The 25,144-nt window shown below is 43.1% G+C and overlaps 1 protein-coding gene across 50 annotated transcripts in view; it reads left to right on the top strand.

Annotated features, from left to right (window-relative positions):
• Positions 1-25,144, top strand: part of R3HDM2 (R3H domain containing 2) — a 173,544-nt gene that overhangs the window by 114,713 nt on the left and 33,687 nt on the right. For 24 of the 50 annotated variants that reach the window (XM_070052454.1, XM_070052492.1, XM_070052481.1 and 21 more), the window contains 9 exons: positions 11,989-12,187; positions 15,646-15,669; positions 17,710-17,751; positions 20,985-21,071; positions 21,581-21,707; positions 22,535-22,613; positions 23,254-23,313; positions 23,885-24,025; positions 24,470-24,578. In XM_070052454.1, coding sequence (XP_069908555.1) covers positions 12,023-12,187; positions 15,646-15,669; positions 17,710-17,751; positions 20,985-21,071; positions 21,581-21,707; positions 22,535-22,613; positions 23,254-23,313; positions 23,885-24,025; positions 24,470-24,578 — 834 coding nt within the window. In that variant the 5' untranslated portion in view covers positions 11,989-12,022. The remainder of the gene's footprint in view (positions 1-11,988; positions 12,188-15,645; positions 15,670-17,709; positions 17,752-20,984; positions 21,072-21,580; positions 21,708-22,534; positions 22,614-23,253; positions 23,314-23,884; positions 24,026-24,469; positions 24,579-25,144) is intronic. The other 26 variants (XM_070052457.1, XM_070052495.1, XM_070052484.1 and 23 more) reach the window with 3 other exon arrangements.

The raw sequence follows: 25,144 nt of genomic DNA, 5'->3' as shown, positions 1-25,144 counted from the left end.
TAAGTAAACTTACATATAGTATGTATCGGGGGCGGGGATGACTGCTTTCTTTGATATACCATAGAAGTTTTGCGATCCATCCATGTTTTTATGTGTATCAGTATATATAGCTGTTCATTTTTTATTGTTAAATAGTATTCCATTATATAAACTTACCACCATTTTTAAAATCCATTCTCCTGAGCCCCTACACTTTATTTATTTTCATTTGAAAGGCAGAAAGACACACAAAGAGGCAGAGACAGTAGCCAGACCAAAATCCAGGAGCCTGAAATTCAAACTGGGTCTCCCATGTGGGTGGCAGGGACCCATCTACTTGAGTTATCACTTGCTGCCTCCCAGCTCGTGTATGAGCAGGAAACTGGAATTGGGAGTGGAGGCAGGAGTCAAACCCATGCACTGTGACATGGCACGTCCTAAGGATGCCTCAACTATTGCACTAAACGCCATCTACCTCCCCCCAGTTTTAAAAGTTTTTTAAATGTAGCCGGTGCCGCGGCTAACTTGGCTAGTCCTCTGCCTGTGGCGCCGGCACCCTGGGTTCTAGTCCCGGTTGGGGCGCCGGATTCTGTCCCAGTTGCCCCTCTTCCAGTCCAGCTCTTTGCTGTGGCCCGGGAAGGCAGTGGAGGATGGCCCAAGTGCTTGGGCCCTGCACCCACATGGGAGACCAGGAAGAAGCACCTGGCTCCTGGCTTCGGATTGGTGCAGCGCGCCGGCCGTAGCAGCCATTTTGGGGGTGAACCAATGGAAAAAGGAAGACCTTTCTCTCTGTCTCTCTCTCAGTGTCTAACTCTGCCTCTCAAAAATAAAAGTTTTTTAAATGTTATCAATTTAGAGTAATTTACTCTTAATAAATTTTGTCTTTTAATTGTACATATTTACGTGGCACAGTGTGATAATTTGATATGTATATATGATGTGTAATGATCAAATCAGGTTAGTTAACATTTCCATCTCTTTAAACGTTAAAAAAATTAGTAACAATATCATACATATTTAAGGCATGCAGTGTGATATTTCATTTTTTTAATTTTATTCATTTATTTGAAAGGCAGAATAACAGAGAGAAGGAAGGAGAGAAAGAGAGACATCCTATCTTTTATCTGCTGGTTCACTCCCCACATGGCCGCAATGACTGGAGCTGGGCCAGACCAAAGCCAGGAGCCTGGAACTCCATCTAGGTCTCCCTCTTGGGTACAGGTACCCAAGGACCCAAGCCATCCTCTGCTGCTTTCCCAGGTTCATTAGCCAGAAGCTAGATCAGAAGTGAGCAGTGGGGACTCAAACTGGCACCTATATGGGATATGGGCATCCCTGGTGGTAGCTTAACCCATTGCATCACATCACTGTCCCCATATGGTGATCATGGAGGAATTTACTCTTGATAGTAAATTAGTAACAAACTGGAAAGCTTTTAGCGGGAATTTGGCATAGGATGTCACAATTTTTAGCACACAAATATTGTCTTCTTGCTTGTAGTCTCTCTACTTGGTCATAGATTTTTATTTATTATTTTATTTGACACGTAGAGTTAAACAGTGAAAGAGAGAGAGAGAAAGGTCCTCCCTCCGTTGGCCCACTCCTCAAATAGCTGCTATGGCCAGAACTGTGCTGATCCAAAGCCAGGAGCCAGGCGCCTCATCCCTGGTCTCCCATGCGAGTGCAGGGGCCCAAGCACTTGGGCCATCCTCCACTGCCCTCCCGGGTCACAGCAGAGAGCTGTACTGGAAGAGGAGCAACTGAGACTAGGACCCGGTGCCCATATGGGATGCCGGCACTGCAGGTGGAGGATTAACCAAATGAGCCACGGCACCGGCCCCCTTGGGCATAGACTTAAAGGGAGAAAATGAAACTATCCTGTCTCTGAGCATCCCCTATATAATGTATTCCTTTTGGCCCAAAGCCTAGAAAGTTGTTTATAGAGTCGATGGATAGATATATAATCTCATTGTGTTCTGGAAAGTACTTAACCTTGGCAGTCAAAAAATTTATGGGGAATATACAGTATTCTCCCTGAAAAAAATGTGTGAATCTTAGCTCCCAACCATCCTCCTTGTATCATTCCATTTCCTCACTCCTACTTGCCCCTACATCTCACAGTCTCTTTATGCAGCTTTGTACCACTGAGAATCCTCAGGAGATGGTCTGCCTTAGAAACTGTGCTGTTTGCCTGGGTGAGATGTACAATGTGCACAGATAGGTTGTAGAGAAGCACACATCTAGGCCCTCCTGAGAGCTTAATGTCTTTGCTTTGTTCTAGTCACAGTTATATATGAAATAGTTCCTTTCTGTTTTTCCTATCAAATAAACCTCCCAAGCCCTTGCTTTTTTTCCTCTATATAAAATAAACCATCAAAAGTGGAAATTACTTCTCTGCCTTTTAGCTTGTCTTTATTTATTCTCACACTTTAAAGGCTAATTTAGTTAATAAATTGTCTTGTCCCTCAACTGCAAGTTTCATTTTTGTTTTGGCCCAGGAAATTTTGTATCTAAGAATGTTTTTGTTTTAATGTTTATTTATTTTTATCTACTTGAAAAGGGGGTGAGATAGAGGGGATCTAGATATCTTCCATCTGGCTAGGCCAGGCCAAAGCCAGAAGCCTGGAACTTTATCTGGGTCTGCCATGTAGGTGGCAGGAACCCAATTACTGGGCTATCATCTCTTACCTCCCAGGATGCATTAGGAGAAAGCTGGATGGGAAGTCAAAACAGCCAGGACTCAAACTGGTGCTCCAGTGTGGCAGCTTACCTGCTGTGCCACAGTGCCCACTCCTGCTTCAGGAATTTTTATGCCCTAAGGGTAAATGGAGTCTTCTGCTTAGTTTATAAGATTAGAAATTACCTTAGCCGGCGCCGAGGCTCACTAGGCTAATCCTCCGCCTTGCGGCGCTGGCACCCCAGGTTCTAGTCCCAGTCGGGGCGCTGGATTCTGTCCCGGTTGCCCCTCTTCCAGGCCAGCTCTCCGCTGTGGCCCGGGAAGGCAGTGGAGGATGGCCCAAGTCCTTGGACCCTGCACCCCATGGGAGACCAGGAGAAGCACCTGGCTCCTGCCTTCCGATCAGCACGGTGCACCAGCCGCAGCGTGCCGGCCGCGGCGGCCATTGGAGGGTGAACCAACGGCAAAGGAAGACCTTTCTCTCTCTCTCTCACTGTCCACTCTGCCTGTCCAAAAAAATGACCTTAATTAAAGGTCATTTTGAAGTTGCAAAAAGAAAGTCTCAGCACAAGAATTGTGATTTTTGTGCTCAGTGATTTTCCTGTAGATCATGACTGTGGAACAGTAGCACTGTAACTCCTAGCCTCCATCTGCCTCATCAGGATAGCTCCTTTTATCTAGAAGCAAAATAATGAGGAGGCTTAAAATCATGGGATGTGAAGACCTGACTTAAAGAAGCTGGGACTGTTTGGAGAACGAAGTAAGATAGAGTTGTCTTTTGTAAGGGTCCCTGATGGAAGCCAGGTTAAGCTTATTCTCTATAATTGTCAAAGAAAGCTAAACTGGGGCCAGTGGGAATAAGTAACAAGGAGATGAGTTTTGCGTCTTTTTGATGAAGATGTTCCCAAAAGAAATGATTTGTCTCTAAAGGTGAAGACTTTGCCTTTACTAGAGTATAATAAGAGGAACAGACAACTGTTTTTCAGAGTTGCTAATGAATGAAGAACTCAATCATGAGTGACTGTGGCTGTAGAAGGGTGGAATTGAATGAGAAAATTTCTAAGTATTCTTTGAATAATAAGATCTCACAATTCCTTCGTGTTTTTCAGACTTCTCATATTCCTCTCTGGTCTTTTGACCATCTGTCCCTTGTGAGAGGTAATATTGCATAAAGGTGAAGAAAGCAAGTATCAGAGCCAAATTCCCTGGCTTTGAACCCTGGCTCTGCTTTATACTAGTTGTATGACCATGAACAAATTATTTAACTTCTTTGTACCTCAGTTTACTTGTCTATAAAATGGTGGTAATGATAGTAATATGTTTGTCATAGGATTTTTGTAAAATCCAGTGAGATGCCTAAAGTACTTTAGAATAGTGTCTGGTACAAAGTAAGTACTCAAAGGAATTTAGCTGATTATTATTATCGTCTCTCACCCTGTCAGTTATTACTACTTCAATAGCTAAACTTCTCTGGTCCAGGGAGTCCATCTCTCTTATTTTTTTTTAACTTTATTTATTTATTTATTTATTTATTTAAGAGGTAGAATGACAGCCAGAGGGAGAGACAGAGAGAAAGGTCTTCTATCCTCTGGTTCACTCCCCAAGTGGTTGCAACAGCCAGAGCTGAGCCAATTCAAAGCCAGGAGCCAGGAGCTTCCTCTGGGTCTCCCATGTAGGTGCAGAGGCCCAAGCACTTGGGACATCTTCCGTGCTTTCCCAGGTCACAGTAGAGAGCTGATCTAAAGAAGACCAGCCAGGTTATGAACCAGCGCCCATATTATATGGCAGCACAGCAGGCAGAGGCTTAGCCTACTATACCAGAGTGCTGGCTCCAAGATAGTTCTTCTCTTAACATGCCCTTTCTAACTATCTCTTATGATGTTCAGGTAGTAAACTCAACTCAGAATAGCTTAAATGATAAGAAGACTTAAGACCTCACATATCAAGAGGCCCAGAGATAGGGAGGGAGAATCCAAGTTGACTAATTCTGGTCTCCATTACAGCTTCATAGATGCAGAGATACTCTCTCGGCTCCCTCATCCTCTGTATGTTGGCAAACGCTGCCACAGTCCAGGCCTCACTTAAACACAACACCACCTTCAGCAGAAGATAGCTGCCATTTTTTCCTAAGGGCTTAAAAATATTTTAATACAATAGAGAGCCTTTCATTAAAGCCACCCACTAGCAGAATCCCCTCATATCTCACTGGTGCTCATTGAGTTACTATTTTTTTTTAAAGATTTATTTTATTTATTTGAAAGACAGAGTTATAGAGAGGGCTAGAGACAGAGAGAGAGGTCTTCCATCCGCCAGTCCACTCCCCAAATGGCCACAACAACTGGAGCTGAGCCAATTCAAAGCCAGGAGCCAGGAACGTCCCTTGGGTCTCCCTTGTGGGTAGCAGGGGTCCAAGGACCCGGGCCATCCTCCGCTGCCCTCCCAGGCACATCAGCAGGGAGCTGGATCGGAAGTGGAGCAGCCAGGACTCGAACTGGCGCCCATATGGGATGCCAGCGCTGCAGGCCAGGACTTTAACCCGCTGCACCCCAGCAGCACAGGCCCCTCATTAAGTTACTTCTAAAACTAGTCACAGAAAGGCAAGAGTTACCACAGTTCATATCCCAGAATTCCAGGATAAGGTCACCTTGACATTGTATCCTCAGAGGAAGGAAAATGCCAAAAGAATCAGAATTAGATAATTGGGTGTGGAAGAAAGGGTGAACTAGCTAGGTAGCCAAAATAGTGTGCTAACTTACATTTCTTCTGCTGATTCTCTTTTTTTCCATGTGAGAATTACTTTGTTTTATTAGCTCTTCAAGAAGCTAATGATCTCAGTATAATGATTGACTCAATTATTAAAAGTAGGTGGATCAATCACTGTATAGTTTATGAGTATCTGAGATTCTAACACTGAAGTTTCCCTCTGTCACCAATGAATGAAGGAAACCATATGGCACCTTAAAACTTGAGTTTGGGGCAATGTTTTGGCTTGGCAGGTTAAGCATCTGCCTGTGATGCCAGCATTCCATGTGAGGACCAGTTTGAGTCCAGCTACTCCATTTCCTATCCAGCTCCCTGCTAACATGCCTAGGAAAGCAAGAGAAGATGGCCCAAATCACTGGGCCCCTGCCATGCATGTGGGAGATCTGGTTGAAGCTCCTGGCTTCAGCCTTGCCCAGCCCCAGTGGCTGTGGCCATTTGAGGAGTGAAACAGAAGAAAGATCTCTTTCTGTGTCATTCCCTCTCTCTAATGCTGTTTTTTTATATTAAAAAATATATTTAAGGACCAAAGCTGTGTATAGCAGGTAAAGCCGCCACCTGCAGTGCCAGCATTCCATGTGGACACTGGTTCGAGTCCTGGCTGCTCCACTTCTAATCCAACTCTCTGTTATGGCCTGGGAAAGTGGGATTGACACAGCTCTGCCATTGAGGCCATTTGGGGAGTGAACCAATGGATGGAAAACCTCTTTCTCTCTCTCTCTCTCTCTCTCTCTCTCTCTGCCTCTGCCTCTGCCTCTCTGTAACTGCCTTTCAAATAAATAAATTAATATTTTTTAAAAATTACTTATTTGAAAGAGTTACAGAGAGAAGAAGAGACAGAGAGATCTTCCATCTGCTGGTTCACTCCCCAAATGGTCCAGAGCCAGGAACCTCCCCTGGGTCTTCCACATGGGTGCAAGGGCCCAAGGACTTGGAACATCCTTTGCTGCTTTTCCAAGAGCATTAGCAGGGAACTGAAATGGAAGCAGAACAACCAGGACTTGAACCAGCACTCATATGGGATGCCAGCATTACAGATGACAGCTTTACCCACTGTGCCATAACATCAGCCCCAATAAATAAATATTAAAAATCAAAAACAAAAACAAAAAAACTTGAGTTTGACTATGTGACCAGATTCTTCAGGCAGCTGTTGTGAATGACAGTTTTTGTTGTTTGCTTTCCTTGTGTTTTGGCTAAGAAACAATGCTTGAATAGTGAAATTATTCCTGGCATCTAGATAATTGATTCTTTCCTGATCCACATATGAAGGAAAGCTATACAGTTGTTATTCTGATTTGAAGAAATATACCTGATTTGTAATTAAGGATATTCCTGGAAAAAGAAATAACTGACTGCTTTATATTTTTCCACATCACCTTATCTTTATTTCTTTTCTTTTCTTTTTTTTTTTTTTTTTTAAGATTTTATCTATTTGAGAAGCAGAGTTACAGAGAGAGGGAGAGATGCAGAGAGAGGTCTTCCATCTGCTGGTTCACTCCTCAGACAGCCACAATGGCCAGAACCGGGCTGACCTGAAGCTAGGAACCAGGAGCTTCTTCTGGGTCTCTCATGCAGGTACAGGGGCCCAAGCACTTAAGACATCTTCCAGTGCTTTCCCAGGCCATAAGCAGAGAGCTGGATCAGAAAAGGAATAGCTGGGACTTAAACTACCACCCATATGGGATACCAGTGCTATAGGCAGAGGCTTAGCCTACTACTCCACAGTGCTGGCCCCCACCTTCTCTTTCTAGCATAAATTTGTTTGAGGTTATTTAAGCCTGGAAAAGAGAAATATATTGAAATTCTAATGTGTGGTAAAAGAAAGAATCTTAATTTTGTGTGACTTTAAGGCTGATTTAGGATAGAGATTCAAGCAGTTAATAGCTTATTGTAGGGAACAATTATATAAAGTTAAGACTATTCCATGTAGAGTGGGATGACCCTGTCCTAGGACTTTTCCAACAAACCTCTCAGAAAGTTACAGAAAGGAGATTTCTTTGTTTTTCTTTCTCTTAAAAAATTTATATTTAGGGGCCAGTGCTGTGGCATAGTAGGTTAAGATTCCACCTGTGGTGCCGACATCCCATATGGGTGTCAGTTTATATCTGGCTGCTCCTATTCCTATCCAGCTGTCTGCTAATGGCCTAGGAAAGCACTAGAAGATGTCCCAAGTGCTTGGGACCCTGCACCCACGTGGGAGATTAGGGGAAGCTCCTGACTTCTGGCTTTGTATTGGCCCACCTCCGGCCATTGCGACCATTTGAGGAATGAACCAGCAGATGGAAAACCGCTCTGTCCCTCTCTCTGTAACTCTGCCTCTCAAATAAATTTATAAAAATTTATTTAAAAATTTTTTATGAATGTTGCAGTTATTGCAATATGCAATAATTATACATTTTGTAGAGTACAGTACAATATTTCCACACATATGTACATTGTAAACCAGGTAACCAACCTTTCCATTCCCTTGTCTTGTCTTTGTGTTGGAGCCTCCCAGCTCCTCACTTCCAGTTCCTTATGCAGCATACAATACATTATTGTGCACAGAAGTCACTCCACCCTGCTATGGAGCACTGGAATTTGTTACTTCTCTCTGACAGTAAAGGGGCTCTGCTTTGGGAGTAGGGGGAGGTTGCATTAGATCATATCTGAGAACTCTCCCAATTCTTGTCTTTTTTGTTTGCCAGCTAAGAGGTATAAAGAAGGCATGTCCTGAATTTTACTGAAGAGATCCAAGGATTGGTTTGCCTATTAATAAGTCTATAAATATATACATAGACAATTTAACCTATACAGCCACTGATTCTTTAAGTTCTATAGATTATAACTCTTTATAGAAAATCCTGTAGCTATTGAATCAGTTAATTTTAAAATGGAATATTGACCATTATCTTTTTTATTTATTTATTTTTTTTACAGGCAGAGTGGATAGTGAGAGAGAGAGAGAAAGGTCTTCCTTTGCCATTGGTTCACCCTCCAATGGCCACCACGGCTGGCGCACTGCGGCCGGCGCACCACGCTGATCGGAAGGCAGGAGCCAGGTGCTTCTTCTGGTCTCCCATGGGGTACAGGGTCCAAGGACTTGGGCCATCCTCCACTGCACTCCTGGGCCACAGCAGAGAGCTGGCCTGGAAGAGGGGCAACCGGGACAGAATCCAGCGCCCCGACTGGGACTAGAACCCGGTGTGCCAGCGCTGCTAGGTGGAGGATTAGCCTATTGAGCCGCGGCACCAGCCTTGACCATTATCTTTTGTAGTCAATTTCTTCCGATTTTTTTTTAGATTTTTTTCTTCCAATATTTCTTATCTTTAAATTCAACTTCATCTCCTTGTGATTATGTGAATCACTCTCTGGCCCTTTAAAGATAATTTATCTAGCCTTAAGCAAATTAAGTCTCCAGATAGCTGCTCAGGAGCCCCCACATAAAGAACAAAGCAGTCGTCTTGCAAACATCCAGATAAAGTTACTTGTGCTTTTTAAAAATATATATATTTATTTTGAAAGCATTACAGGCCGGCGGCAGCTCACTAGGCTAATCCTCCGCCTTGCGGCACCAGCACACTGGGTTCTAGTCCCGGTCAGGGCACCTGATTCTGTCCTGGTTGCCCCTCTTCCAGGCCAGCTCTCTGCTATGGCCCGGGAAGGCAGTGGAGGATGGCCCAAGTGCTTGGGACCTGCACCCCATGGGAGACCAGGATAAGTACCTGGCTCCTGCCATTGGATCAGCATGGTGCGCCGGCCGCAGCGCGCCGGCCGTGGCGGCCATTGGAGGGTGAACCAACGACAAAAGGAAGACCTTTCTCTCTGTCTCTCTCTCTCACTATCCACTCTGCCTGTCAAAAAAGAGAGAAAGAGAGAAAGAGAGACAGAGAGAGAGAGAGAGAGAAAGAAAGAAAGAGAAAGAGAGAGAGAAAGAAAGAAAAAAAGAAAAAGAGAGAGAAAGAGAGAGAGAGAGAGAGAGAGAGAGAAAGAAAGAAAGAAAGAAAGAGAATTAACTACAGAGAAAGGGAGAGAGAGGGAGGGAGAAAAGAAGGGAGAAAGAGAGAGATCGATCTTCCATTCGCTGTTTTGCTCCCCAGATAGCCACAACAGCCAGCATGGAGCCAAGCTGAAGCCATGAGCCAGAAGCTTAACCTGGGTCTCCCATGTGGGCAGCAGGGGCCCAAACACTTGGACCATCTTCCACTACTTTTCCCAGGCCATTAGCAGGGAGCTGGATCAGAAGTGGAGCAGTTAGGTTCATGAACCACCACCCATATGGGATGCAGGCATCCCAGGCAGCAGCTTTGTACACTATGCCACAACATTGGCCCCTACCTTTGCTTATTTAGAGCCTTCTGGATTTTCCCTGTTAAACTGGTTTGAATGAGAGAAAAATGTATGTGTGACATTTTTCTTGAAGCAGTACTATTTGTTTAACTGAGTTTCCAGGGCCACATTGGAAATAGATGTGACATTTGGGAGAGTTTCTAGCCTTAACCTTTCTAAAGGAGGGGAAGAAGTACAGCCATAAGCTATACAAAGGAGAAATCTCTACAATCCTTGTTGGAGCCAAATAAGTTTGACTTCAACAGTTGAGGACAGTAATCTGTGTATAGAGCATCAACTTCTGTTTTGTTTTTGTTTTTTAGATTTATTTATTTATATGGAAGGCAGAGTTAGAGAGAGAGAATCTTCCATCCACTGGTTCACTCCCCAAATGGGCACAACAGCTGGAGCTGGGCTGAAACAAAGCCAGGAGCCAACAGCTTCTTCCAGGTCTCCCATGTGGGTAAAGGGGCCCAAGTACTCAGGCTGTTTTCTGCTGCTTTCCCAGGCATATTAGTAGGGAGCTGGATCGGAAGTGGAGCAGCTCAGACTCTAACCAGCACCCGTCTGGAAATGCCACAGTACCAGCCCCCAACTTCGGTTTTTTACTGTACGCTTAGAGGACTGTGTTAGCTATAATACAGAATTTCCCATGTAATGACAGTAAATGATAAAAGAGCCAGCCACCCTGCTCTACAGATACTCTTTCATTGGAACGCCATGGATCTACTGAAATAGCAAATAGCAAATGACAGAGCAAAGATTATCTCCTCCTGGGGAGACAGCCAATCTGTCTAAAGGACCATTGACTACAAAGTTCTCTTCTTGCTTTTTCATCTTGCCCGAAGATAAAGAAAAAGAGCTGATGTTGTGGCGCAGTACTCACGAATCAGAGTACCAGTTTGAGTCCCAGCTGCTCCACTTTGAATGCAGCTGCCTGCTCATGAGCATAGGAAGGCAGCAGATGATGGCCTAAGTACTTGGGCACCTACCACCCGTGTAGGAGACACAGATGGAGTTCTGGCTCCTGATTTCAGCCTGGCCCAGACTTGGCTGTTGGGGCCCTTTTAGGAGTGAACCAACAAATGAAAAAGATCTCTCTGTCTCTCTCCCCCCTTCCCTCTATCCCTCTGCCCCTTCTTCTCTATCATTCTGCCTTTCAGATAAATCTTTTTAAAAAATTTAAGATTCTTTACCCATTGTCTGATTTTGCTGCTTTTTGACAGTGGAGTAGCTTGAGGTTGGTAACAGTGTTGTGGTTTATGGGAGCTATGGAACTTCTCCCTGGAGAAAGGAGAGCCCCTCTCTAGTGATGAACAGAGCTTTATAGTGTATTTTCCTTTTTTCTAGAGATAATTTAATGATTTAAGTGATTGAGCTGAAAATGTGAGCAAATTCCTCTAGGGAACAAGGGAAGGCAAATAAAGTGCCAAGAGGACTAATGCTAAATTGCATTAAAATTGAATGCTGGTGAATCTCAACATAATAATGCTGAATAAGAGTCCAGATAGTGTATGATTCCATTTATATAAAATTTTAGAAAATGTGGACTAATCTGTAGGGGCAGAAAGCAGATCAGCGGAAGTAGGCATTGTGGAACAGAGGGTTAAGCTGCTGCTTGGGACACCAGTATCCACTTTGAGGTCTGGTTCAAGTCCCAGATCCTCTGCTTTTGATCCAGTGAGCCTGGGAGGAAGTAGCTGATGACCCAAGTGCTTGGGTTCCTGCCATGCACATAGAAGACCTGGATTGAGTTATTGGTGTTTACCTTTGACCTAGCCCAGCCCTGGCTATTATAGCCATTTAGGGAGTGAACGAGTGGATGGAAGATCTCTGTGTGTCTCTCCCTCTTCCTCTCTCTCTCTCTGTGTCACTCTGCCTTTCAAATAAAGAAATAAATCGTTAAAAAAAAAAGCAGATCAGTGGTTTGTGGCTGGTGGGAAGACCATATAAGGCATGAAGGAAACTTTGGGGCTAATGGATGTGCTCACTGTCTCAATTGTGGGAATGAGTTCACATTTGTATGCATATATCATAACCCATAAAACTGTACATTTTAAATTATGCAGTTTATTTCATATGCTGATTTAACCTCAGTAAAGTTAAAGAAAAATTCCAAGGGCAGCAGCATTTATCAAAGCACTCTTTGCTAGTTTATACTGAGGCTGCTGAAAAAAAAAGTACATATGTGAAATACAAATCTTGTATGTGTATTAAGGATGGCTACAACCTCTTGTTTAATATATTTGACATTTCTTTAGGAGTCCATAGAGGCACTGTATTCTATTGAAGAACATGTCTAACAGTAACACTACTCAAGAGACCCTGGAAATAATGAAAGAATCAGAAAAAAAACTGGTAGAAGAATCTGTAAACAAAAACAAGTTTATATCCAAGACTCCAAGTAAGGAAGAAATTGAAAAAGAAGGTGAAGATACCAGTTTGCGTCAGGAGACACAGGTAAAGATTAGAGTACATCGTGTGCATGCTCTATATTATCTGAATAGAAGTGAGGATCCATAGGAAAACTTGATTCTCCTTCAAAACCCCATCTTGACCTCTCAAGAAACATCTCCTGCTTGCTTTGTTACAGAGCCCACAGTGAAGCACAAAGAGGACAGAATGAAATCCCTAGTTCATTTGGACCTCAGTGTACTGGTCCCTACAACATTTGAGGCATTTTGATATTTTTAATAACCAAAAATAACTATGTACAACACATAGTTAACAAATCATAAAGTGGCTTATACAATAAACTCTTAAAGCAATGGCTTCCTGACTTTGGACAGTGTTGAAGTCATATCCTGGTTGTGTTAAAGCAGTCAGCATTTTCTGTGTCAGAAATAGTCTCTGAACTTGCCACTAGGTGAATGTGAGAGGAATTTCACCCTTGGGTTGCCATGTTGCTTTCCATCCATATTTATACTGCAGTACAGAAATGATGGCAGGAGGTTGTCAGCCAGGCTGCTGCTTTGCTGCCTGCCAGCTGGGACTCTGAACCTCTTCTAGCCATCCTATTCCAGCCCTTCTCCTATTCTGTGCTAACTGCTGGTTTCTTCTGTTACCCAAGTCCAATTTATATAAATCCTGTCCTTCATGCTCAGGGGTAAGACTCATTTTTGTTATAAAATCTAGCCAACAGTTAGATTTCAAAACCAAGACAACATTTTGGAGGGCCTGGAAACTTGAAGGATAATTTTTCTAGACAACTTAATTCACCTCAGCCTTGTTCTCTTTAAAGTTTACAGCAACATAAAGGGACAAATTAGAACCAGACAGCTCTCAGATATTTGTTCTGTGGCTGCCTGCCTTTCCCTGTCTCTTCTCTTAACTGTTCGCCGGATCTCTGTGCCGGCTGCTTTTCTCTCCATTGTCTCTTGCGTGTGCGTCGTCACTTCCTGCTGTCCTTCCAGAGTTTGTGGAGACAGTCTGCCACTGTTGCAGCCATGCTTACCCCCTCCACTGATACCAGCAAAGCAAAGAATTTTAAATCCTTAAGACAGGCCGGCGCCGCGGCTCACTAGGCTAATCCTCCACCTGCGGCGCTGGCACCCCGGGTTCTAGTCCCGTTGGGGCACTGGATTCTGTCCCGGTTGCCCCTCTTCCATTCTGCTGTGGCCCAGAAGTGCAGTGGAGGATGTTCCAGGTCCTTGGGCCCTGCACCCGCGTGGGAGACCAGGAGGAAGCACCTGGCTCCTGGCTTCGGTTCAGTGCAGCACGCCTGGCCGCAACACACCGTCCGTAGCAGCCACTTGGGGGGTGAACCAACGGATGAAGGAAGACCTTTCTCTCTGTCTCTCTCACTGTCCACTCTGCCTGTCCAAAAAAAAAAAAAAAATCCTTAGGACAGAAGAGGGATGGGTGTTTATGGATTATGTGTTGTCATTTTACATGAAAGAGTAATTAAGTGAAATTTTGGGTCCAAGTTACTATGTTCTCAATACTGTGATAGATGATGTTCTGAACTCCTGTTATATCATGTACTTCTTGAACAAAGACAGTAAGAAAAAGACCTTTATAAGTTTTACACTCCTTATGGATGCTCACGTGGTTTAAAAAATGTCTTCACTGGGCCAGCGCCGCGGCTCACTAGGCTAATCCTCCGCCTGCGGTGCTGGCACTACGGGTTCTAGTCCTGGTTTGGGCGCCAGTCCTGTCCCGGTTGCTCCCTTCCAGTCCAGCTCTCTGCTGTGGCCTGGGAAGGCAGTGGAGGATGGCCCAAGTGCTTGGGTCCTGCACCCACATGGGAGACCAGGAGGAAGCACCTGGCTCCTGGCTTTGGATCAGTGCAGCGCACCGGCCGTAGCAGCCATTTGGGGGGTGAACCAATGGAAGGAAGACCTTTCTCTCTCTCTCTCTCTCTGTCTCTCTCTCTCACTGTCTAACTCTGCCTGTCAAAAAAAAAAAAAAAAAAAAAAAAGGCTTCACCTGGCTGTGTCAATAGGTTATGAGGGGTTTGGGGGAGGATGTTCTTCTCTGACTTGTTGACTTCTTTTGCTGCTGCTGCTGCTGCCACCGCTGCCGCCATCTACTGGAGCTCCTGCTCATTTTACAAAGTCTTCAGTCACATCAGACACCCTGGATACAACAGAGCAGTCCCTTAGAAAACCCTCTTCCCCTCTACTATTTTCCCACAGATCATGTACCACTTCAACAACAGCAATAAAACCTCTTCTTTTCCTGTTTTTCCTCATTCACACCCCAGAAGTTTCCCCAGAAAATCTAACTGATGCTATTGTGGGAGTCCTTGTTATGAATTGCATCAGAAAAAGGGAAAAGGGAAAGCTTTCATTACTTTTACTATCCTTGGGGCCAGCAGTTGAAACTCAGATCATCTTTTGCATGAAAACAGTGCTGCAAAATGCAAGTTCTGAGATTCTGCTTAGGCCAAGCGTATGCTACAGGATTAAGACACCACTTGGGACACCCTCACCCCATATCAGAGTGCCTGAATTTGATTCCTGGCTCTGCTTCTGATTCCAGCACCCTGAGAGGCAGCAGATGATGGCTAAAGTGATTGGGTCCTAGGATCCTGGCTTCAGCTTTAGCCTTGGCTGCTGCAGATATTTGGGAGTGAAGCGTAGAAGGAAAGTCTCTCTGCCTTTCAAATAAAAATAAATAATAATTTTTTTAAAAAAGAAGAATGGGCAAGGCCCTCACTTAAACTATATTAAACTTAGTTATATCATTTAAATAACCAGCTAGCTGGCTTTGGCCTCCTGCTTGGGCTTTTTGCCTTTAAACTTTTAATTCCTTCTTGCTCAGCCAGCAACCTCTTTAGAAAGTTGGTAATGAAATAAAAGAACTGAATTGTGTTACTGCTCTTCAAACTGTCTGTGTGTCTTATTGCTCTAGGCAAAGTCCAAGATTTCCTAGCATGATATATACTGTGACCAAGTCCCTTGCCTATCAACTGTCACCTCTGGCATTCAATGCTTATTTTATTCCTTGATCCCTGTTATAAATGGGAGCAAAAAGTTTGGGGAAAGCATGATTTTTACATGCCTTCTTTGCCTAGAATGCCTTCATTAGTGTTCTTCTGCTGGCCTCCCCCAACTCCTGAGCCCCTTCCCAACATCAGTCTGGGACCTTTTTATCCTTCAACACTTAACCCAGATGTATTTTTCTCCAGGAATCCTTCCTTGCTGAACCTATCCCTGATGGGTCTATACTGTGTAATTCCATTAGAACATAAACTCAGGCCCAAGAGTAGTACAATATAGCTCACCATTGTATCCCAGAAGTCTCCCACAGCACCTTGCACGTAGCAGGCATTGAGTATCTGTGAGCGTATTAATATGTATGTTTCTAGACCTGAGTTAGACCTTTGTGCTGTGTACTCCTGTAACACTCCATGAGTGCCTCTCTAGTGCACCAGCTGTGCTGCATTGTAATTGTCTGTTTGTCTTCTCCAACAGGATTATGAGTCCCTGTTTGACAAGGTTTGTGTCTTTTATCTCTGTATCCTCCAGTAGCTGTCAGAGTACCTGGTACCTAGTAGGCTTTCAGTATGTATTTGACTATTAAATGAAATAATCCATTCTGGGAAGTAAACAGATTCATACATTGCTAATAGGAGTATAAATTACTACAGTAATACTTTATAAAATTTTTTAAATGAATTATAGCTGTACTTTATTTATAGACATACACAGTGACATCATTTATACTGGCAAAAGGTTAGAAACATTCTAGTATGACAGTTTAAAGGACTAGCAAAATAAGCGATATTGCCAGTTGATGGAATACCATGCAGCCATTAAGAAAAACCAGAGTAGGCATCCTATGGAGTAGTATTCATGAAAAAACTTTAAAAAATAGCATATACAATATGCTTGCCTTTAAAAACAACTGAGTGCACATGTGTGTTAACCTTGTATATGTGTATCAGATCTCTGGATGTATCTAAAATTCAGTGCTGGCTGTCCCTATAGGAGGGATGACATGGAAAGAGACTTACTGTTGAACATCCACATTATACTTTTTGGATTTTGTGTCATGTGTCTGTATTGCTGACATGAAAAAGGAGTGACGGATACCACTTGCCATCTCTGGGCTTGGATTTTCCCTTGCTCCAGCACCCTTGCCACTGACCAGATCCACCATCCCATACTCTTTCCAGCTCCCCAATTCTCCACGTTCTGTTGTGACAGTGTTGTTTGCTAACTAGTGAAGAGGACTGAGGAAAGAGAGATCCTCACCTGCCCAACACAAGGCTGATATTCTGCTCCTGACTTACTTCCCCTCCTCCGCCTCCCAGCCCCAGTTCTTTCCATACTCCAGTGGCAGTAAGTTCCATTCCAGACTTCTCAGAACCCCGAAGTTCCTCATCCCATTTATAACCCTATGCCAAAGCCCCTATTTTGACTTCTTTGTTGTTTGGAAATCTTGTCAATTAATTAGCTGTCCTCCCTTCATTGCACCCCATTCTCATCTTCCTCAGCTTCTGTCTCATTCCCTACCCACTTTTTCTCCCCATTTTCTGTGGAAAATTTGACCCTATCTTCCATGCTTTCTTCTTTATTATCCTGTCCCATCTTGCATATCTGATCTAGACTATAAAAGTCATCAGCAGGAGCTTAGAACTGGAAGAAGTCTCATCTAAGGGAGAGAGGTACTTGGGAAAAAGACTGTTTTCCATTTCCACAACTATAAGGACAAGTATTATGGGTATCTTGTGTTGAAACTCTGGCTGTGTTGTCCTATAAACGTGTTACTATAAGTGATAGTTAGGGCCGGCACCCCGGCTCACTAGGCTAATCCTCCGCCTTGCGGCGCCGGCGCTGGGTTCTAGTCCCGGTCAGGGTGCCGGATTCTGTCCCGGTTGCCCCTCTTCCAGGCCAGCTCTCTGCTGTGGCCTGGGAGTGCAGTGGAGGATGGCCCAAGTCCTTGGGCCCTACACCCCATGGGAGACCAGGATATGTACCTGGCTCCTGCCATCGGATCAGTGCAGTGCGCCAGCCGCGGCGGCATTGGAGGGTGAACCAACGGCAAAAGGAAGACCTTTCTCTCTGTCTCTCTCTCTCTCAATGTCCACTCTGCCTGTCCAAAAAAAAAAAAAAAAAGAGAGAGAGAGAGAGATAGTTAGGGACCATATCTCACATCTGGTGTGCATTAAATAGTCTCCTGTGATCAAGCCCCCAAAAAAATTTCATGCAATGATAGTGACATTCATTACCAGAAGTATTTTATTAGAAGAGGATTCAATCCCATGGCTTGTTCAAATGTAATTCCTACCAGTCCATGAAATGAGCCAGTAAATCAGTCCTCCTGCTCTTCATTTTCATGGTGAGTGGTGTGACTATCGGTGGCCTGTGGTCCCTCCTTCAGTAGGGAGACAACCACACCAGGTGATTCTCATCATAGTTTAGCTATTGGTGTAATGGTTTTAACAGTTAGTGATTTTTCTTTGCAGACATGTATTGCTTTTAACTTCAGTGTTGATTTTCCCCATCTTTATATTTTCTATTCCCTTCTCACAGAGGCGGACATCCAACCATGGTCATGCAAGAAAAAGAGCCAAGGTAAGAGACCTTCCTCATAGCTTCTTTATTATATTATTAGTAAAACATTTATGAAGATGATGTACAGGTAGAGTTTTCTGGCCTACACTGTGCACCCAAATTGTGTACATTCACACACATACTGGTATGCACACACACACTGGTATGCACATACCTACACATTTCCTAATAGTGAGTCTGACTTCTTTTCTTTTCATTATCTATAATGTGGTTACAGTCTGTTTCTGATGCCTGAAAGGATACCCAGCAGGAGCCTTCCACAGAGCCTGAGAGAATTTGGTACTGCTTGTACTGAAATGGCACTTTCTCTGCTCACATCTGGCTTCCTGAGGAAAATGGCCACTTTTTATTCCCCTTCATTTTAAAAAAAATTTTTACATGTGAATTTTTCTTTAAAATATATCTGCTCCCTTAGTAGAAATAGCTCAATATTTTTGGATATCCTAACAATGCAGGCCTTTAAAAATCTTTTTAATGTTTTAGTTTTTTTGGGTTGGGGCAGGAAAGAGGATTTTGTTTTTAATCATTGTATAATAAAATTAGCATATCACAGATTATTTTAAGCAGAGTTATCACTGAAAAGTGTATGTGTTAATGTGTGATAGCTTTTTGATTTAGCTGGGGAACAGTAAAATATTAAGTTTTGCTTGCAGTAGAAAGAATTATCATCAGAAGTAATAATTAAAGTTGTCCACTGCCTTCCCCATCAAAAAATAATGATAGAATTTGGGAGTAGCGTAGCTAGTAAGTGTCTTATGTTTGAAAAAGACTAAGAGCCAGCGCCACGGCTCAATAAGCTAATCCTCTGCCTGTGGCGCCAGCACACCAGGTTCTAGTCCCGGTCGGGGCGCCGGATTCTGTCCCAGTTGCCCCTCTTCCAGGCCAGCTCTCTGCTATGGCCCAGGAGTGCAGTGGAGAATGGCCCAGGTGCTTGGGCCCTGCACCCCATGGGAGACCAGGAGAAGCACCTGGCTCCACGGCGGCCATTGGAGGGTGAACCAACAGCAAAAGGAAGACCTTTCTCTCTCTCTCACTCACTGTCCACTCTGCCTGTCCAAAACAAAACAAAACAAAGACTAAGAAGTGTGATAAATTGTCTCAGTGGCTTTCCTCACATGACCTAATCTATAGTGAAATGCTTTACATTAAAGTTTAAAACAGGCTGGCCTTGTGGCATAGCAGGTAAAGCCACTGTCTGTAATGTTAGCATCCCATATAGCTACCCGTTCAAGTCCTGGCTGCTCCCCTCCCCATCCAGCTCCCCGCTGATGCACTTAGGAAAACAGCAGAGGATGGCCCAGGTGCTTGAGCCCCTGTACCCATGTGGGAGACTGGGAAGAAGCTCCTGGCTCCTGGCTTCAGCTTGGCCCAGCCCTGACCATTGTGGCCATTTGGGGAGTGAAGCAATAGATGGAAGATCTCTCTTTGTTTCTCCCTCTCTCTCTGTAACTCTGACTTTCAAATAAATAAAACAAATCTTTTTTTCTTTTAAAAGTTGAAAACGAAAAGTGCTCACTGCTATTTTAGTGCCTCCCAGACTTTTAAAATAAGTAAGATAGTTATCACCACCATTTTGCAGATGGGGAAACTTGAACTATAGAGTAGACTTCACCAAAGACATTAAGCAGTAAGTGACAGAACTATACTTCAAGTCATTCTTCAGACTTACAAGCTCTTCTCACTATACTACACTACCTGGGGCATGCAAACCATATTTTGTGCTTCTGTATAAACTGTAAGCTTTGGCTTTGTTGTAAGGACTCTCACTAAATGTTTATAGGTAGATTTCTAATGAATCACTACAATCTCTGGTCATGGAGATCCACAGAACAATGATTGGCATTGCATTATGGCGTTCAGATTGCTTGGGAGCTTACTGGCATTGGTTCATTATTGCATTAATCTTAAATATTGAGGAATGGCCTAATGACTGAGACACCTGCCTCCCATATCAGAGTTCCTGAGTTTAATTCCTGGTACATGCCCTGGGGAGCAGCAGGTAAGCAGCAGGTTCAGATAGTTGGGTCCCTACCATCCAGATGGGAGACTTGGAATGGAATCCCAACTCAGCCCAGCCCAGTCCTGCTTGTTATGGGCATTTAGAGAGCTAAATGCATTTGGCATTTGGTAGCTCTCTTTCTGTTGATCTCTCTCTGCCTCTCAAATAAATAAATAAATTTCAAATGTTATATAAAGTTTTCTTTGTCCTCCTCTTTCATCCTTTCTTAGAAAGTCCTTTCCATACCTTTCCCACCTTAGGTATATAATCATTTAGCATATATTGTTTACTGTATGCTAAGCACTGTTTAATGGTATGTATATTTATATACTGTGTACCATATATTTCTCATGACTTAGACATTTTTATTCTAATTTTATTGAGGAAAAAGAGAGACTCAGAGTATCAAGTAATTTGCCCAGAGTCTCATAGCTTCTAAATGCAAATCAGGAATTTAGGCAAGGACTGTGGCTCTCAAATATGGTATCTTTCGGGGGCCAGTGCTGTGGTGCAGCGGGTTAACGCCCTGGCCTGAAGCGCTGGCATCCCATATGGGTGCTGGTTCAAGTCCTGGCTGCTCCACTTCCCATCCAGCTCTCTGCTATGGCCTGGGAAAGCAGTGGAAGATGGCTCAAGTCCTTGGGACCCTGCACCCATGTGGGAGACCTGGCTCCTGGCTTCAGATCAGTGCAGCTCCGGCCGTTGTGGCCAGCTGGGGAGTGAACCATTGGATGGAGGACTTCTCTCTCTCTCTCTCTGACTCTCCTCTCTCTGTGTAACTCTGACTTTTGAATAAATAAATAAATCTTTAAAAAAATAAAAATAAAAAAGAAAGAAAATATGGTATCTTTCTGCAATGCTGTGCTAGTTTGTGTTCATAGTAAATAGCTGAGAATGAAATTGGAACACTAGGATAGAGAGAGAAGAGAATTAAGTGAGTGAATTTACTATTCTATCCATGTAGGCTTTTTGTTTTTACATGTCTGCCATTTTAAGCAGGAGAAATATCTTCCAAATGAATCAGAAACTGGTGAGTAGAACTTGTTTAGGGGACAAAAACATTTATTAGAAGCAGCAACTAACAGAGCTGAGGAGGGTACCCTTGATTCAGCCAAAAGTTCCTGAATGTTCACCAAGGGAATATATGTGTGTGTGTGTGTGTGTGTGTGTACACATATATATGTATGTGTATATATATATATATGTATGTGTACATACACATTTTTTTTTTCAGTCTAATTCTAAGCTGAAGTTGGTACGAAGCCTGGCAGTGTGTGAGGAGTCCTCTACCCCATTTGCTGATGGGACACTAGAAACCCAGGTAGGTCATTTACAGGACAAATTGTAGCTTTTGAGTGTGGCAGTTGTTTGGTAAAGTGTAGTATAGCAATCACACATCAGCATCAATCTTGGAAATTGGAGTGGAAGTCCTTTCAAAACAAAAGCTGCCAGTAAAGAGTGGCCTGGTGAAAGCATGAAATTTAAGTCTTTATAGCTTGACCACCTGGGATACTGAAGGCAAGGAAATCTTAGGGCTAGATCTTGTTTTCTCACTCCCACCATTTTATTTCCATCCAATTCCTACTCTAAGAACAGCTGGTGTAACTTGAACTCTGCATAGATTAGGCCGTGATTGCTGGCAGAAAAAACTTAGCCTTTACCCTCTTGGTGGAACAAAAATGAAAAACAGTTTAATGAATGAAATACAGTCTTCTGTAAGAGAAAGATGCCTCCCCAAGATTGGCCTTCTTTGAGATTCCAGGGCAGCTACAAGACAGTTAAAATCTTTTCCCCCTCCTTGATTATATTCCTTTTTTCCTCTTGTTTAAGGATATAATTCAGTTGCACATCAGTTGTCCTTCTGACAAGGAGGAAGAAAAGTCCACTAAAGATGTCTCTGAAAAAGAAGACAAGGACAAAAACAAAGAAAAGGTCCCAAGAAAGATGCTCTCCAGAGGTGAGGACTTCCTCCATCTCCTACCTGTCCTAGGGCTGGACTCAAGTGGCTTTTCTTTTCATTCAGAAATCTGGTACCTGCTTGTCTTACTGGCCTAACTATAGTGTCTGTTGACTTGATTGGCTGGGTAGATGCCTAACTAGATTCCTTTCTTTGCTTCTTTAACCAACCCTGCTGTGATAGCTCACCTGTCACAGAGAGCTGCTCCATCTACATTGTCACCGCCCATTGGAAGACAGTGTAGTCAATTCTGATTTTGTTTGTACTCTGGAAAAAATGGTGATATGGAAAGCAACTGGAGCATTTCCTGCAGACACCATTTATATTTTGATTTGGGGATGGCTGGAGTGATTTTTTTTAAAAAATGATAATGCATATTTGCCTCTAATTATTAAACTCTTTGTCTTTACACGGTTAGACTGGCAACAAAAAGACATAGCCTATAAAAATGGTAGTTGACCAAAAAGGCCACCTTGAGATTAAAAGTAATCGGGCGTATTTACAGAGATTCTGAAAGTTTAACCCTGACTGTCCTTACCTGGAATTTATTTTCTTTTGCTATAATAAAACCTGTTTTGTTTTAATCAGAACATTAAGCAAATACTTAGTATTGGTCAGGGGCTTTTCAATGAGCTGTTGATGCAACACTGTGGCCCAGATTCCTCATCCTCTTAATGTGGGGAGCTGGCTAGTCATGATCATTCTGGAGTTCATGATAAGCCTCCTAGTCTCTTCTCTCCTGGTTAGGTTGTGGCCTTTTGCTTGGCATTAGATACTATGCAAGCTAGTTTCATTTATTTTAAATTTCTTTTTTGCTGTGGTTCTAGACTCCAGCCAAGAATATACAGACTCCACTGGAATAGATCTGCATGAATTTATTGTAAATACACTGAAAAAGAACCCAAGGTAATAATATGATTGGTATAAAAGGAAAAGGGAATAGAGGCCAGCAGGAGGCCAAGCAGCTTGACAGAATTTTTCCATAAGAATCTAGGATCTCCCTTCCTCCCCGCCCCTCCCCAGTCTTTCTCAAATACTTTTATGTTCTGTGAGAGATTCAGAATACCCTCTCATTGAGGTTTCAGCTTTGGGAAGAGTTAAAAAAAATTCTGTGGAAGAATGCAGAGACAAAGAAATGTGCAGACCTTGGGAGTACTCTGATTAAAAAGCACAGGGGAAAATTATTTATTTATACATAAGCTAAATCGTAATCGCCTTAAAAGTTTATATATAACCAGATAAAATGTATAAAAATTATTGGATTTATAATTGTGTTTATATGAATATACTGCTAAAAGAATGAGATTTCTGATATAGATGATAGAGTCTGTTACTGGGAGGACCCTGTAAAATTTATACTTCAGTTGTTTCTGTCTTTCACACTATTGTCAGCCCAGTGAGGCTCTGCATTACAGTCCTTGTTGAAGGTTGGCTCTGTCCCTCCCATTAGCTCTTGTGGTAAACAAGTTGTGTTTTAAATCCCTGCTTTCAGTGTCTATGGGAGGGCTGTGTTTTGTTTTGTTTTGTTTTAATCTTTTTTAAACAGGGACAGAATGATGCTGCTAAAATTAGAACAGGAGATTCTGGAATTTATTAATGACAACAAGTAAGTTACTTGTATGAAATACACATCTAGAGGTGGGAGGGGGCACTGGAGGAAAATTGAGACACAAATTTAGGACGTCCCTTCTTCATCCTTCCCTTAAAGTGTGAATCTGAAACTAATTACTCACTGGGGAACAAAATGAATTAGGGGAGAAGCAATCAGAAATGGGTTAAAGAATGTATGTGTGACAATTAAGTAAACAATTAGAACTCACAGACTTGAATTGGAAAAGAATTTACTTCTTTTCAGCAGTTAGTTCTTGTCCCAAATTTTACTATTCTTGACTTTCTCCCTTTTTTTCTTTGTTGAACATCATCTGGGTGGCTGGGCCCACGGGCTTACAAAGTGGCCTTAATAATGATAGTGGACTGAGTAGTCTGCAAAACACTATCAATAAAGAAACTGAGAGAAACCTTTTTTGTTCCCATTGAGTAAATATCTATCTTCCTTATGATATGTCTGTTTCTCCTAAGAAATTCTCTACTTTGAACTCCTGTAAGAAACATTACAATTGACTGTTATGGCTGTTTGTCTCATTCCACTTTCCCTCACCCCCCGGGTTTCCCTTCAGTAACCAGTTCAAGAAGTTCCCTCAGATGACCTCATATCACCGGATGCTATTACACCGGGTAGCTGCCTACTTTGGGATGGATCACAATGTTGATCAAACTGGGAAAGCTGTCATCATCAACAAAACCAGTAATACAAGAATGTAAGGGAGGAAACTGTGGATTTGGAAGACTTCCTGGGATAACTTACTGGGGTGGAAGAGGAAGGTGCAAGATCAAGATGTCTCTCCCGGGGCGGGGTTGGGGGGGCAGTGTGGGGGCAGGTGTTAGTTACATTATCAATTCCCACTCTTGTAAAGTGTTAGAGATAGATGCTGTGTTTTATAAGGACTGGCCCTGGGTTCTCTTCACCTTCACTGGTAGGATAGGTATAACTTTGGAGGAAGAAGCATTGTGAGAATATGTAAGAAAGGATATAGAGCAGACTCAGAGGACTTCATTAAAACCCTGTGTTTCTTTTCTGGATACCTGACTCCAGAGTTTCCCTGAGTGGGAATCGTGTAATGTAAGGAACTGCACGTAGAAGAGCTGCTCCTAACAAAAGGATCTTTTCCTCCCTTCCTTCCACATTTCTCTCCAAATTCTAGTCCTGAGCAGAGGTTCTCAGAACATATAAAGGATGAGAAGAATGCAGAATTTCAACAGAGGTTCATTCTGAAAAGAGACGATGCCAGTATGGACCGAGATGATAACCAGGTGAAGAACGGAAAGGGGTGGGTCTGTAGAGAGAGCAGTAAGAGAAACTGGGAAGGGAGCAGAATTTTTGTGGGATGGAGAAACCTCAAAATATCTTGGTATGGGAAAATGTTCCTGAGCTGTACTGAGTTGGTGTGGACTTGGGTTGAGGACTAACTACACTTGTTGAGCTGGGTGCCACCCTGTTAGCCCCAGAGAGACATGGTGCTGAGGTTTGCTGGGTGATCTCATTTGGCCTGAAACTCCTTGGGTCTACCACTGACTTCTAACTCCATGTCTTTGGACAAAGCAAGGTTCCTCCCTGCCTCAGCCTAGACCCAGCTGATGGTTTCATTCTTTTTTCTCCAAGAGTTAGGGATTTGTTTGGGAACCACCAGAAGCTACTTTATTCTGCTTCCATTCTTATCCTAGCTCAGGACTGGCAAAGTTGTGGTCTAATTTAACCAATTATAAAGGTGTTTCTGATCCCTTTCTGCAATTTCTTAATCTTTCCCAACTCAAAGGTGAGTGAGTTAATTTGACTTTTGATGCTGGGAACTTCAGGCAGTATCCCCTTTGTGGTGCCC

This window comes from Oryctolagus cuniculus, chromosome 11 (assembly GCF_964237555.1).
Source record: "Oryctolagus cuniculus chromosome 11, mOryCun1.1, whole genome shotgun sequence".
In the NCBI taxonomy this organism is placed as follows: domain Eukaryota; kingdom Metazoa; phylum Chordata; class Mammalia; order Lagomorpha; family Leporidae; genus Oryctolagus; species Oryctolagus cuniculus.
Note: the sequence above shows the minus strand (reverse complement) of the source record. Positions and strands in the feature narration are given on the sequence as shown.